Below are 13,622 nucleotides of genomic sequence, written 5' to 3'. Positions count from 1 at the left end.
AGTATTGCAGAAAGCGGTAATATATGTATTTCGGCAATTTCCTCCCGATGCAGTTATTAATGAAGGGATTCAGTCAACACACGATGGAAACGCATACATCAGAATTTCTCTCATTTCACAATAAATATAATCAACAGTGTTTGCATTATTTATAATTTGCATTATTTATAATACATATATCCGAGAAAAATAAATCTACAATATCTACTATATATTTATAATAAAAATGGCTTATAATAATATCAGCAACCTATAATTTCTAAGATTAATGTACAACTTGCATTTTTCCATAATATTTTTCTAACATTTATGACAAATATTACTTACAGAATTTCTGAAGAATTTATTTACTTTATTTGATAAAAGCCAAGAAAAGACTTGGGTTACAGTTTCACTTACATTTCCATCCATATCTCATGTTCACTGGCTGAGAACCCACTGTTAAAATGTTACCGTATATATTACTAAACTTAAACCTACCTATCTGTCTTACATACTATAACTTTTTTATTCTACTCTTTACGGTGATCTACATTCATATCACAAAATGTTACTATCGTCTAAACCCAAATTTACATACATTTCTTATTCTACATATATCACAACCTTTTTTTATACTCTCTATCCACTTCTTTATACTACTATCTTTTATACTATTCCAAATTTATATCAATATATTATGTTTATTTTGCTATTGCAGAGTTATGGGAAACATTCATCTTTTTGCTTATTTACGTGTCTCCTTATATCTTTCCTAATAACAATTTTTTCATAGTTAGCCTGTAGTAATATACAGGGTGTAATCTGAAATAATGTCCACTATGATACAATGCTATTCCTAATAAAAAACTGAGTCGAAAAGTCCTTTACCATTTTGCAATTTTCATAATAGTTAACGAGATATTAATTTCTAAAAATTGCCAAATAAATGGCTAAAATCGATGTATAAGACAATTTTAAGATATCTTTTAGTGTTCTTTGTGAAATATCTTGAAGATGTTTCTTAAAGAACTCTTAAAGATATCTTAAAGTTGTCTTATATGTTGATTTTAGACATTTTGCTCATTGGATAACTAAAAAAAAATATTGCGAAAATTACAAAATTGTAGAGGACTTTTCGACTCAGTTTTTTATTAGAAATAGCACTATATGATTAGTGGGCATTGTTTCAGATACACCCTGTAGATATACCTCTCATAAAGAAGTTCAATCTATAATCCTATCCTCCTTACTTTTCTTCAGTTCCTTGTCTCTCTTTTTTCACAATTTCCTAAAACACTGCCTTTCACATTATTTAAATCCTCAGGAATCTTGTAATTTCACACAATTTGTAATTATCTCTTTTTCTGCAGATCATTTATCAGAACTTCAAAAATGCAATCTAACTATACAATATATACTGCAGATTGAGATGAAAAATACGAGTGTGCTTTGCGGTATGCATTGCACGATGTAGGTCGTTAGTATTGCATTAAACTGTGTTCATTCGAGCGCTTTTGCTGCAACGCGATCAAATAGTTATTTTTTGCGAATTTTCTCGTTTTGGACTGATTTGAAAGTTTCCCGACGCACCCAATCGTATTCCGCGTCGGAACTTCCGGATTGAAATGTTCATTGCACGTCTTTGCGCTAATTGACCCTCCGGAGTCTACTACTTCGATTGATCCTCTCTCATCATCTTTTGTACCTGCGTAATTACGTCCATTATTGTTAGTTCTTCTTCGCAGCATCGCATTCATTTACTGGTTTACTAGATTGGATGGGCATCCTTTCCATCTCTATGGCAGCCTTTGTTTCACGTTGACAACGATAAATCCTGTTGCTTATTTACGTCTCTTCTACTAGAGAAACTAATTTGCAATAATTTGTAAAATTTATATAATAACTTTCATTTTGCCATCTATACGTATACTGAGTCCATTGCACTTTAGAATATTCTTGGGATATTACACTCCGATTGTTAAGCAGAGAAGCGCTTTTATTTTTGTAATTTCGAAATAATTTACTCTAAGTTACTGATTAAGATGTTTCTGTCGCGAAGCAGAAGTTATTCGCGCGTTCAACAGCATCATCTTGCCATGTCGCGACCATAAAAGCAACTTCGCATTTCCGTCATGCAGTTGCTACCTACAACTCCTGCAAGTTCTCGCTGATAATGCTATTCAGTGTTTGCGAGCAAGAAGCTACTGGTACAGACGCCTTAGATTACTATAACATATATGTGTAATCCAGATTAATATAGATATAAATAATTGCTAGACGTAAGTCGCTGCTTTCGTTGCTTGCTTCGTCAAGGAAAAGTAAAGCGCGCTTTGGATTAGGACTTCGTAAAATCGTAAATGAAAAACCAGTCGCGAATACAGAATTTGAGAGTTGCGTTAAAAAAGTTTGAGTTTAACTCTCAAGTCTCTTTTTGGAACATACTGTGATAAAGTGAACTGGGATATTTAATTTATTGAAGGAGCACGAAATATTTGTTCGATATCCGCGGTTTCTCACAACAAATAGCTGTCAAAAATATAATTGAATAGACACACTTTTGTTGCAGATTAAACGCGATAAAATAAAAAATCCTTATATTATATTATTTATATTAAAAAATAAGTGAAGATAGGATTTGTGTTAATGGGATTCGAGTTTAGTTATCGCTGCTTTCTCTTTCCTTGCGAAAGGATTCGTTAAATCCATTGCGGAACTTTATGTGCAAATATTTCCACAGATTTTGCTCGAAACAACATGAATATCAATCCTCTTTTCGCTTAATTCTGGTAATTGTTATTTAAATAAAAGCGAGCAAAGAATTTAATTAAAAGCTCGAGTGCCATGCGAAATAATTTTACAAATGTTAACATCGTTAATACATCGTTGATAAATCACAAATATGGAATTTAATACATATAAAGCTTGCATTTTCATCGCATTAGCTTCTTGTCAGATTTAATAATTTTAACGTCGATTATGTATAAATTAAAGAAGGATTTCATTTCTAAATAAATATTTTCTATCATCAAGCAATAATGTCAATTCGTGAGTCGTACAAATATCAATAAATTGATATTTTTATTAAATTTTTTTTCTTCATATACAGAAAACATTATTTGATATTTTTATTAAATTCCTTTTTTCATATATAGGAAAGCCTATATGATATTTTTTCTGCATTCTTAATTTTTTCTACGAGACAAAAATTGCAATTTAAATTGAATTAAATTTTTAAATTTTATTTATGGTATTTTCATAGTATATTTTGATAAAAGTGACATTTCCGAGCGTGATACATATGTGTTTCTGAAATTTAATTAGATTGCGAAGACATTAAGCAAATCCTTCCACAATAACGCGTCCGTGACAGAGAGACCTTCTATGCGGAATCCACTTCAGAATTATCGGATTAGGGAACGCTCCGGAATCTCTCGTGCGACGTTTGCGATTAAGGCGGCGGAATCTCCATGCGCGAGTTAAATCGTTAAATGGACCGCTTAATCCGCGCGAAGACCCGTAATTGCGTTGCAATGGAGCGACGCGAGAGAGCTCAAGTTTAGCACAACGAGATATTTGATTTCTGAAAAAGGCTCTAATCGAGCTATTGCCTCACTTTACTCGGATTTACACCACGTATTTACTCTTGAGCATGCATCTACTCCTACCTTCAGTAAATATCGCCTTCTGCTCGAGCAAACGACGAAATTATTGTCGATGTAATAGAACGAAATCGATAGAGTTTCACTATTCTATCAGATGACCTATCAGATGATCTTCTTGAGATTTGAATATTCACATGGCAGAGAAAAGGGATGCTTTGCCAGCCGCAGATATCAGGAAACGAATTAAGGAAAAGTTGCTTTATAATAAAGAATTAATTAAAGTTCTTGCAGATTTTTCTTCCTACTTCCTCCATCCTTTCTATAGACACAAGTTAAATCTTAGAACATAAAAATTATTGTTTAACTTTGAAATAAGCTAAATTAATTAGAAATTAAAATAATATAATGTCATAATTAGATACGAAAGTATAAAGTGATTAAAAATATATTATATCTTATTATTATGAGTAGAGGAGACCGGCATCTCGTTGGCACAAGATGTAAGTTTAGCATTGTGTTCCGTTTATGTATTTGTGGCGAAAGAAACAATGGAAAAGTTACTGCAATATATCTCTTTTATAACACATAGGTACTTCTCCCTAAGTTTCATTTAAATTAAACAAGTATTACAATAGAAAAAGAAAAAATCTAATTTAAGAGCAGGCAAGTAAATTTTTGATCATTTTATAATTTCATATTAATGTCCTTCGGCTTGAGAAAGCAAATCTAAATGATGTATTATTAGTTAAAAGAAAAGTATTTGTTACGTTATTTTTAGTAACAATAGTAATTTATTACAATAAAGTAGTCAAAATCAGATGTGTGTAGGGATGGGGTACTTTGGCTCATATCATAAGAAAAGGTTAGGTTGACTTATTGTACCGCATTCAATGGTGTGAACATTCATTTACAATTTAACTCTGACAAAACACTTCATATTTAATATTTCTATATTAAAATAAGGTAGAACTAAAATAATTTATATTTATTTTTCTGTAACAACATTTTGCTGTTTGATGATTACAAAATAACTTTGAAAGATACAATTTTAGTAAGAAGTACATATCTATTCTTTAATTTTTATTTCTATTACTTTTCTTTTACGTTTTTGTTAATTTAATATAGAATTTATCACAAAGACAATTTATACTGTGATATGTACCAATTTATCCCAATTGGGGCAAAATTTAGAGAAAACTTCTCTCTATCACACTGATGTATTTTAACTATAATAGTTAATTGTTTAAAAAATCTAATGCCAAAATTGTGAAAACTGTGCCAACGAGACCCGGTCTCCCCTATTTTTCTTTATTAAACTTTATATGTTTAATGCTCAAATGTTTGATGGCCTAGAGAAAATTGCAAAATGAAAACTATTATTCTATTTTTGTAAAATATATATATTATGTATTTTTGCTTTCTTTATATTAAATACATTATGTTATTAAGTTTTAAAACAAAATTGTCACAGGGAGAATAAAGATATTTTTATTAAATTAAATTTTCTTGTTAATGGATGATATGGATGTAATTTTTTATCTTGCTTGACTTAATTATTACAGGCGAAGGCGAGCGGAAAAAAGTTGCAAAGGGTCTCTTTGGCTGTGAGCTTGAGAGGAATTAGAATGACGGATTTAGCCACCGAAGAGGATCAACTTCAGGTGTCGATATACAGGTGAGGTATTAGATTAACTATTAAATTACAGATTAATCTTAAATATGATTAGCAATTTACTTTGTATTAACTTAAAAAAATTTGTTAACATGCTGCATTACATTACGTTTAATCTTACAAATAAAACTTTTTTAAGCATTTATGTGAGAAGTGGGTATTAGAGATTAATAATTTACGTAATTAGAAATTAGAATACATAAATATATAAATTCCATGACAAAAATATAATGTACATTTTCCCGAAGAAAACGTTTTTTCTCTGACGAACGAACCCCGATAATGAATAATTATTTTTCACGCGCCAGTCCAACTGAAATTTTAATCTCACCAAGTGAAACTCGCCAGTTTGCTGCTTGTTTTGCTGACCCGGTGTTGAATTGTATTCGTTGTACATACATGTATATGTACATACATATATATATTGTACATACATATATATGTACGCCTGGGAGTGCATCACAATTCCACATAATGACGTGATGGTGATGATGCAGCGAGCGTGCGCGATTTCGATGTTTGTTACAGGAAATTACAGGCGAAACTATTTCCGACCTACTCTCTTTCTCTCTTTCTCTCTCTCTCTCTCTCTTTCGTTTGTCAAGCTGTCGCTCGATTTGCAGATTATGCGATATTTTCAGTCTTAATGGTCGAAAGAATTATAAAATGCGTGTTCACTGACAACGATTATTTCATTAGTCCCTATTTGTAGCATTTTATTCACCGTATGAACGCTCAAATAAAATTTTTCAAAAGAGTAACAAGAAGTAAATATTGGACTCCTTATAATTGATAAAATTCAAAGGGCTAATTTGGAATCAGCGCGGTAAGAAGTGCGCAAAAAATGATATTCTTAGATATCATTTAATAATTAAAATTTTTCAATTATCAAAAAGAATATTATTTTAATAGCAAAACTGAATCACATTTTAAGTATGCATGTTGAAATTAGATATTAAATTTAATTGTAAATGTGTGTTGTGAGTAAAAAAGTGATATTTCGCATTGTTTTTACATACATATATTCATTTTATTATATATTATTTATAACTTTTTCAATCTATTTATATTTTTATACAGGATTCTTACACAAGATACTAGTTATCTATTTATCTACTAGTTACCTACACTTATAAGAAGTGAATCTAAAAAAATTCGAGCCAAGTTGCACAGTTAAGAATCTTTCAATTATATCTATGCTGTTCTTTATATCGCATAAAAAATTATTAGCGCAGAGTATGTGATTTTAACTCTCCGTAATACCAGTTTGGAAGATCAATGTATTCTTCTTTTTCGTCTTTTAAAGAAACGCTAAATTAATGCATTTTAATGTGTGATTGACGAAACGAGCCTAGAGTTTAATAAATATAAAAGAATTATTTAACTCTTAAATATAAAAAAGTAACCATTGTTCGACCAGATTGTTACAAAAATATGTTAAGATTATATAATGAAAGTAGCAGAGGCAGAAAGGTGTACAATGAAAAGGTCGGGAAATACGTCGCGTTTTGGAAGAGCTTCGCCGAATTTCGGCGCGGTGCAAACGAATGTACGAATGAAACGAACTTCTCTCGCGATAATGATCCCGCGGACTCGTTAGACCGACCAGTGAAATACCAGGCGGTGGTTTCCATTGTTACATTGAAAGCCCGCCGGGGTGGTTGGCTTTGTTCCTCTAGCGCATAATGCGCCCGGAGGTGCGCTAAAGTGGCGAACGAGAAATTTCACGGGACACGTAAAAAATGGATGACGACAACGAGCGCGGCGAGGGTTGACGTGCCGGTTATAAATTCTCTTAATCTCACCGCTCGGCATCGTTAATGGCGAGTTAATTAACCAGCGTGCAAAGACGCGCGGCTGAATAAAATTAAGCCGTGGGATTAAAAGCATTAAAGAGCATTATTTCGGAGCCGATGGTATTATCGGCTCTCGCCTGTAATAGCGTAACTTTAAAAACTCTGCGATACTAAAAGAGAGGCAAAGAAAAGAGATTAAAGAAGAGAAGAAAGAGCGGGGAGAGAAAAAAACATGAAAAAGAGAATAAAAAATTCAAGAAAAATCAGTGTTTACAAAGAAGCTTTGTGTAAAGAAACAGAAATTATTATTCTTGTACAATAATATGTTTGTAGTATTATTTTTGTACAAAGAATCGTCTTTGTATGTATTGAATTATTATTTATTAGTTTACATAGTATTATATGTATCTCTCTCTCTCTCTCTCTCTCTCTCTCTTGTGATATATAATATTAAACTTTTTGAAATTTACATGATTATATTATATTACACACAATATATAGTTATTAATCGATTATAACTTGATTATAACCTGATTTGATTATAAATTGATTATGAGTAGTACACCTTGTTATCTAAAATAAAAGATAGGAGTTTTATCTTAACAAGGAGTTCATAAAATGTCAGCTCATAGTATCCATTCTTTTGTAACCGTTGGTGGTGCATCTCACTCATGTCGCATATTACTCTCGTTTCCCTTAGGGAATTTAGAATTCGCCTAAGTGCCCTCCAGCAAATTTTCGACTACTATACACGGCGAGTAATATTGTCGTGCGACATAAACGGAAGTGGTTGCTGCTGCGAGCGATGGGCGTGGATTTGCATATCATAGTTGCGTTTCGCCGGATATGCGTGCAGACTGGTGTAGCGTCACACAAAAAATTCAAATTATCGCCATTATTAAGATATTATTAAAGCGCGCGAAAGCAACTAATGTGGTGGGTAACATTTTTATTTCTTTCAATGAAAATAAAAATGGTATCCAATACATTAGTTAAAAAAAAACAATTAATTTCTTATTAATAGAAAAAATAATTTTTCTTTCTTTGTGTAAAGAGAATGAATTAATTTAAAAAACTTATTCTGCTCATCCTAATTTTTATTCTGTTATCTTTTTATTTCAGGATCTCGTACTGCTCAGCGGACGCGACGCACGATCACGTGTTCGCGTTCATCGCGACGAATCTCAACGAGACGATGGAGTGCCACGCATTTCTTTGCCCGAAGAGAAAAATGGCGCAGACAGTGACGCTGACTGTGGCACAGGCCTTCAACACGGCTTATCAGGCGTGGCAGTTGTCGCAGTCCGATCCCAGAATCCATCACGCACAGGATAAGAGCCCTCCCTCGACAGGTGACAGGATCGGTGAGAAAGCTTTCGCATTAGTATACTTTCCTGATAGTCTTGAATGTCTCGAAATGACAGAGATTATTCTTTCCGTTGAAATATAAGCAAGCCAAATAAAAAGTGAAAGGAATTTAAAAGAAAGTTAACAAAATATTAACTATACGACTATACTTGTTGATTTATAAATAAAATCCTATTTTAAATTGTGATATAAATTATATATATGTATATATATTTTTCTAAACTGAGCTTTACAATACAGAGTCTTAATAAATTTTATAGTCTCTTTTAAAAAGTCAATAACTAATAAAGCAATTTTTTGTTAAAAATTTAGAAAACGTTTAAATCTTCAAAGATTCGTAATTAGAACGTGTAATTAGAAATTTAGACAAAATCTGAATTTTCAATTACGAGAAATTAGGGTAAAAGTACTAGATGTGGATCAGGCACTAGTTTCAGATTATTTTTTATATTTAAATAATTATAATATTTTCCATTAAATGATACATGTTACAAGATTCTTTAGCATTTGTTTTATCTCTTTTAAGTGTCAATTTAATTTAATTTATTAGGAACAGCGTTACACATTTTATTGATGTCGTTAACTAATTAAATGTGCGAGATTAACTAACGTATGTACCTTTAAAAATTCATTCAAAGTGTAATATCATAAGAATTTCCTTATTGCTTTTAGTAAGTAGTAAATAGCATTAGATTTCATGGAAAAACTCAACGTTATGCTCAGTTGAAATTAAATGTGTCCGCGGGTGTTGTTTAATCACTATATTATAACGATAGTTTTATTGCGTAAATTTATTATAAAAATGTTTAAAAACTTGTCAAATGATGCCATCCCGAAAAGATTTATTTATTTTAAGCATTAAAATAAAATATAAAATAATATACATGTCTATATGCAAAAAGTGTAAAGTGTTACTATTCATAATTTAACCATTTTTTATTGCTAAATGTTTAATTTTCATTAATTTTTTTTAATTATCATTGATTTTTAACTGTCACTAATTTTAAATAAATTTGAATGTGTTAAAATGGCATCATGATCCACAATTAGACCCTAGAACTGGATGTGGATCATCAATTATAATTTCAGTATATATATTACGATATGCATGCGCAAATCGTTTTTATTATTTTTATGGGATGTAATAACGCCACTAAAAAGGATAAAGCATTTGGTGAATTGATCCGCAATTAGTACGTGGTGTCTAATTATGAATAATTGTTATTAATTTATTTAATTCAAATTAAAACATATAAAACGGTACTGAAATGGAATAAAATCATTCATAATGTAATCTTTATGATCATGACTTATTAAATATTTTATCAATTGTTTGGTATTGTTCTGGATAAAAATATGATTTTTTTTTAAAGAGTGATTCACAACTAGTGGTTTTATTCTACATAGATTACATGATTATCAATATAGAAAGAATTGAGATTTTCAACTCTTGTAGGGAGTTATACAAGTTACGCGATCACAGCCCGTAGAAAAATTAAATACTTCGTATCACTACGTATAAAGTGGTAATTAGAAATGCTGCTGGCTTTCATTTCTACACTTCGGAAAGCTTGCCACTTGCCTTAATCTCGAGCGAGTTCGCGCAAGTGCAGTATATAAAGAGGTATAGCGCCGCGTTGATCGTAAAGTGCAGTGCCTATATATGCGTTGCACTTAACCACCGAGAGTACGGATATTGCGGTGCCTTCTGGCATCTGGCACAAGAGAATCAGGAAATTGTACGTTAATATCAGGATGGCACACACCAGCATACACATTGCACATTGCGCATTGTGTCTCACGCGCCATTTCGATAAATACCAGCAGAAATATTGCAGTTTCTCTCTTTGGTATCTCGATTACAATTCGCTGCTTTTTATCTGTATTTTATTCAAATAAAAAGTAACACAATATTGCAACTCTATATCTAAAGCTCATTCTAGATGATTTATAATACATGTCGAAATTCAAGATAGAATATATTTGAGAAATTCTATCTTTAATTCTATGCTATATAATACGAAAAGACACTTAAAGAGAGTCTAAACTAAATAGAATGTATATATAAGTCTAAATAGAATGTATATTGAAATATATACGAACATAGAAATTATAACGTATAAAAAGTAAAACCATAAATAGAATACTAAATGCCTGAAATCTGCGAATTATGAATTGTATTAGAATTAAGCTTCCAAAAGAGCTTAACTCTAATTCATGCAGTTTATTTAACATCCCATTTCTTTTTTTATTTTGAAAGACTTTTTTGATAAAAGTTACATAAATAATTTTTATAGAAAGTAGGATCTCTTATTTTTTCATTCGATACTTTTCATTAATGCTACCGATTTCTTACCGCTTCTGAAATACCATATTAAAATTCGTATCAAAAGAATAGATTTGTTAGATTAAACGGATATTTTTATATTTGATCGAGTTGATTCTCGATTTATATCGCGAAACTGCTTTATAGATTTTTAATTCGTCTATTTTAAGGATTTCATTTTATGGAGATTGTACGTGGAAATGTTTTGCTTTTGCATATTGCATCAAATATTTGGGTGCAGAGCTTTACTAAAACTCACGCATGTATTTCATTTTGGAAATAAATATTTTTCTTTTATCATCTGGTAAAATTAAATTTATATTTTCAATTCTCTATCACGATATTCCATGAAAAACAAGATTTTAGTATTCAACATGTATACGAGGCTTCGGAATTGTCATATAGGATTTTTACGTACTAAAATTTCTGCAAATAAACCCAGGTTGCAAATGGACAATAATTAATTTATTTAACTTATCGCAATGCTCTACGAAACTTTGTGATAAAAAGTATTTTTGCGTTTTTGCAAATCTATTTTTCTGTTGAAAATTTTCCATAACTGACAGATACATTTCTCATTACTTTTTTGTTTAGTATCATCTATTCTGAATTTTTAATTACAGATAATAATGAAAAGAAGAGTTCCAGTGAGACAAAGACTACTACTGGCAAGATTAATGAACAAAATAAGCAGAACGGTCAACAGCGGCGCAACGACAGTCAGAAAAATCTTTTAATTGATTTGTCAAACGAGCCCAAACCAGCGGGAAATTCATGGGTGAGTGATGAAACGCTGAAAGTTTCTCTTTGACGCGTCGTCATCATCGTCGTCGTCGTCGTACATCGATCAGCAAAAACCGACCGATCAGCAAAGCTATACTATAATCCTACGGCGTTTGATCCCTTCCCAGTTTGCTACATCTCATCGATAGGTACTCCACGTCGCGTTGCTATGTATATACGTCATTGATCTGCATCGCGTCATAGGACGTAAGAAGCTGCTCTTTTGCAGAAGGAGAATATTTGAAGCAAAATTAAAATATCTGAAATAGCAGAGTAATTTTGTTTAAAAATTCTTTAAAAAGGATAACTTTAAATATACTTTATGTTTTATGTTTGCCTGGGATTTAGGCGCGCCAAAAGAAATTTTGTCTGCTATTCTTCAAATCAGTAAGCATGGAGAATTTTAGCGTGTATATTTATATACTTTATTAATTATAATTACCCAGACAACAAAAAGTGTCTAAAATTAGGTCATAAGACGGTTTTTTGCGTCTGAAAGACGACTTAAAGACGTCTTATGTCATAATTTTAGACTTTGTGTTGTTTGGGTAATTAAAATACTCAGAATATTTATAATTTTGTTTACACATGTTCTTTAAAAGTTTTAAAAATATCAACACACGTATATTTATTTATTAGTATTCACATATTCTGTTTTTTCTGTTTCTACATAATTCTAAAAAGATTAAAAATTCCAGGAATTAGTAATTTTATACTTAGAAAACAACAATTTAAAAAGAAATTAGTGAATTAACCGAAATAATCGAATTTACTTTTAATTTATTATTACCTATAATCAAATATAGGTATAGAGGAAAAGAGATAAAAATTTGTCGAATAGCGTGAAACGTTTGCTTCTTTTCAGGTATGCTTCGAGGAGGATTCGGATGTGAAAAAAAATCAGAAAAAAAGCGCAGCAAGTAACAACAGTATTCCTATGACAACGCTTAAGCACCACACGACGGCATCTACGACCCCAGCCCATCACGTGGTGCCTCGACCGAGCGCCGGTTTCAAAGTGCAAAATGCCTGGGGGGAGTCCAGGTCGGTCGATTTGATGTGCTCGTAGCAGGCAAAATAGCCAGCGGCCGACAGCTTCAGGGATGTGCCGTTGATCACAGGCCTCTGGAAACACCTTTCGGACAACGGCCAATCCAAAAAGACCAACGGCAATCATTAAAATCCTCGCCGAATTATCTCGGCAGCTTCCGATCGCGAGTTTAAAATTCGGAAAGGTGACGATCTTCGCTGATTATTCATATTTTTATTGAACGCTGAAGAGAGACAGCGGGGATGCCAACGCAATGGTGTCTATTTTTGTGTGATCTTAATGAGACTATTAAGTCCAACGGGGTTTCTTGTATTCGTTAGAGGGGCGTGGGTGATTCCTATCAACATACGATGACGTTGACATACGATAGTGGTTTCTTTTTAAAGAGGAAATCAACCGGCAGCAGAGAGATCACGGTAATCGGGGTGGGATCAATTTCTAATGAATTTTGTATAATGCGTAATAATATACATATACCCGTGCCAATTACTTTACATACATATCTCACAAACATTAATAAACGAGAGTGTGAGTGTTAAGAATTAAGACATTCGTTTTTTATCGTTTTTAATGGTATTAACTCTGGAAATTAGATTAAAATTAGTGTCTTATATATAAAACTCGCGTTTTTCATAAACTTCATGACAGAGGAATAAGATTAATTTTTAATTTTAAAATTCATCGGAGAATTGAAAATCTTAATGTGATGGTCAATTAGATGATCTGTCAAACAAAGCAGATTTTTCTAAAATTAATTTAATTAATATTTAATTAAATTAATTCATAAACTTCATGCTTTTTAATAAATTGTAATTAACGTGATTAAGTATCTATTATTTTATTCTAAAATGAAAGTTTATAGAAATTATTATGAAATACATAATCGGGATATATAAAAAAGTAATAGTAAAAAAGTAATAGTTATGAATATACCATTTCTTGCATCAAGATACTTTACACAGTAAACCGAAATTTCGGCGGATAAAAAATACGCGCGTGTACCTTGAACTAAAAATATGTCCCGTCCAAATCGGAAAATATC

General features: G+C 31.6%; 1 protein-coding gene across 2 annotated transcripts in view; it reads left to right on the top strand.

The window, feature by feature from the left end:
• Window positions 1-13,151, top strand: part of LOC108731941 (low density lipoprotein receptor adapter protein 1) — a 74,157-nt gene extending 61,006 nt beyond the window's left edge. For both annotated transcript variants that reach the window (XM_018462504.1, XM_018462503.1), the window contains exons 3-6: window positions 5,147-5,259; window positions 8,175-8,416; window positions 11,370-11,524; window positions 12,395-13,151. In XM_018462504.1, coding sequence (XP_018318006.1) covers window positions 5,147-5,259; window positions 8,175-8,416; window positions 11,370-11,524; window positions 12,395-12,598 — 714 coding nt within the window. In that variant the 3' untranslated portion in view covers window positions 12,599-13,151. The remainder of the gene's footprint in view (window positions 1-5,146; window positions 5,260-8,174; window positions 8,417-11,369; window positions 11,525-12,394) is intronic.
• The last annotated feature ends 471 nt before the right edge of the window (window positions 13,152-13,622 follow it).

This window comes from Mycetomoellerius zeteki, unplaced genomic scaffold (genome assembly GCF_001594055.1).
Source record: "Mycetomoellerius zeteki isolate Tzet28-1 unplaced genomic scaffold, Tzet1.0 scaffold145, whole genome shotgun sequence".
Lineage (NCBI taxonomy): Eukaryota > Metazoa > Arthropoda > Insecta > Hymenoptera > Formicidae > Mycetomoellerius > Mycetomoellerius zeteki.
The sequence above is the reverse complement of the archived record's forward strand: the minus strand, read 5'-3'. Positions and strand labels throughout refer to the sequence as shown.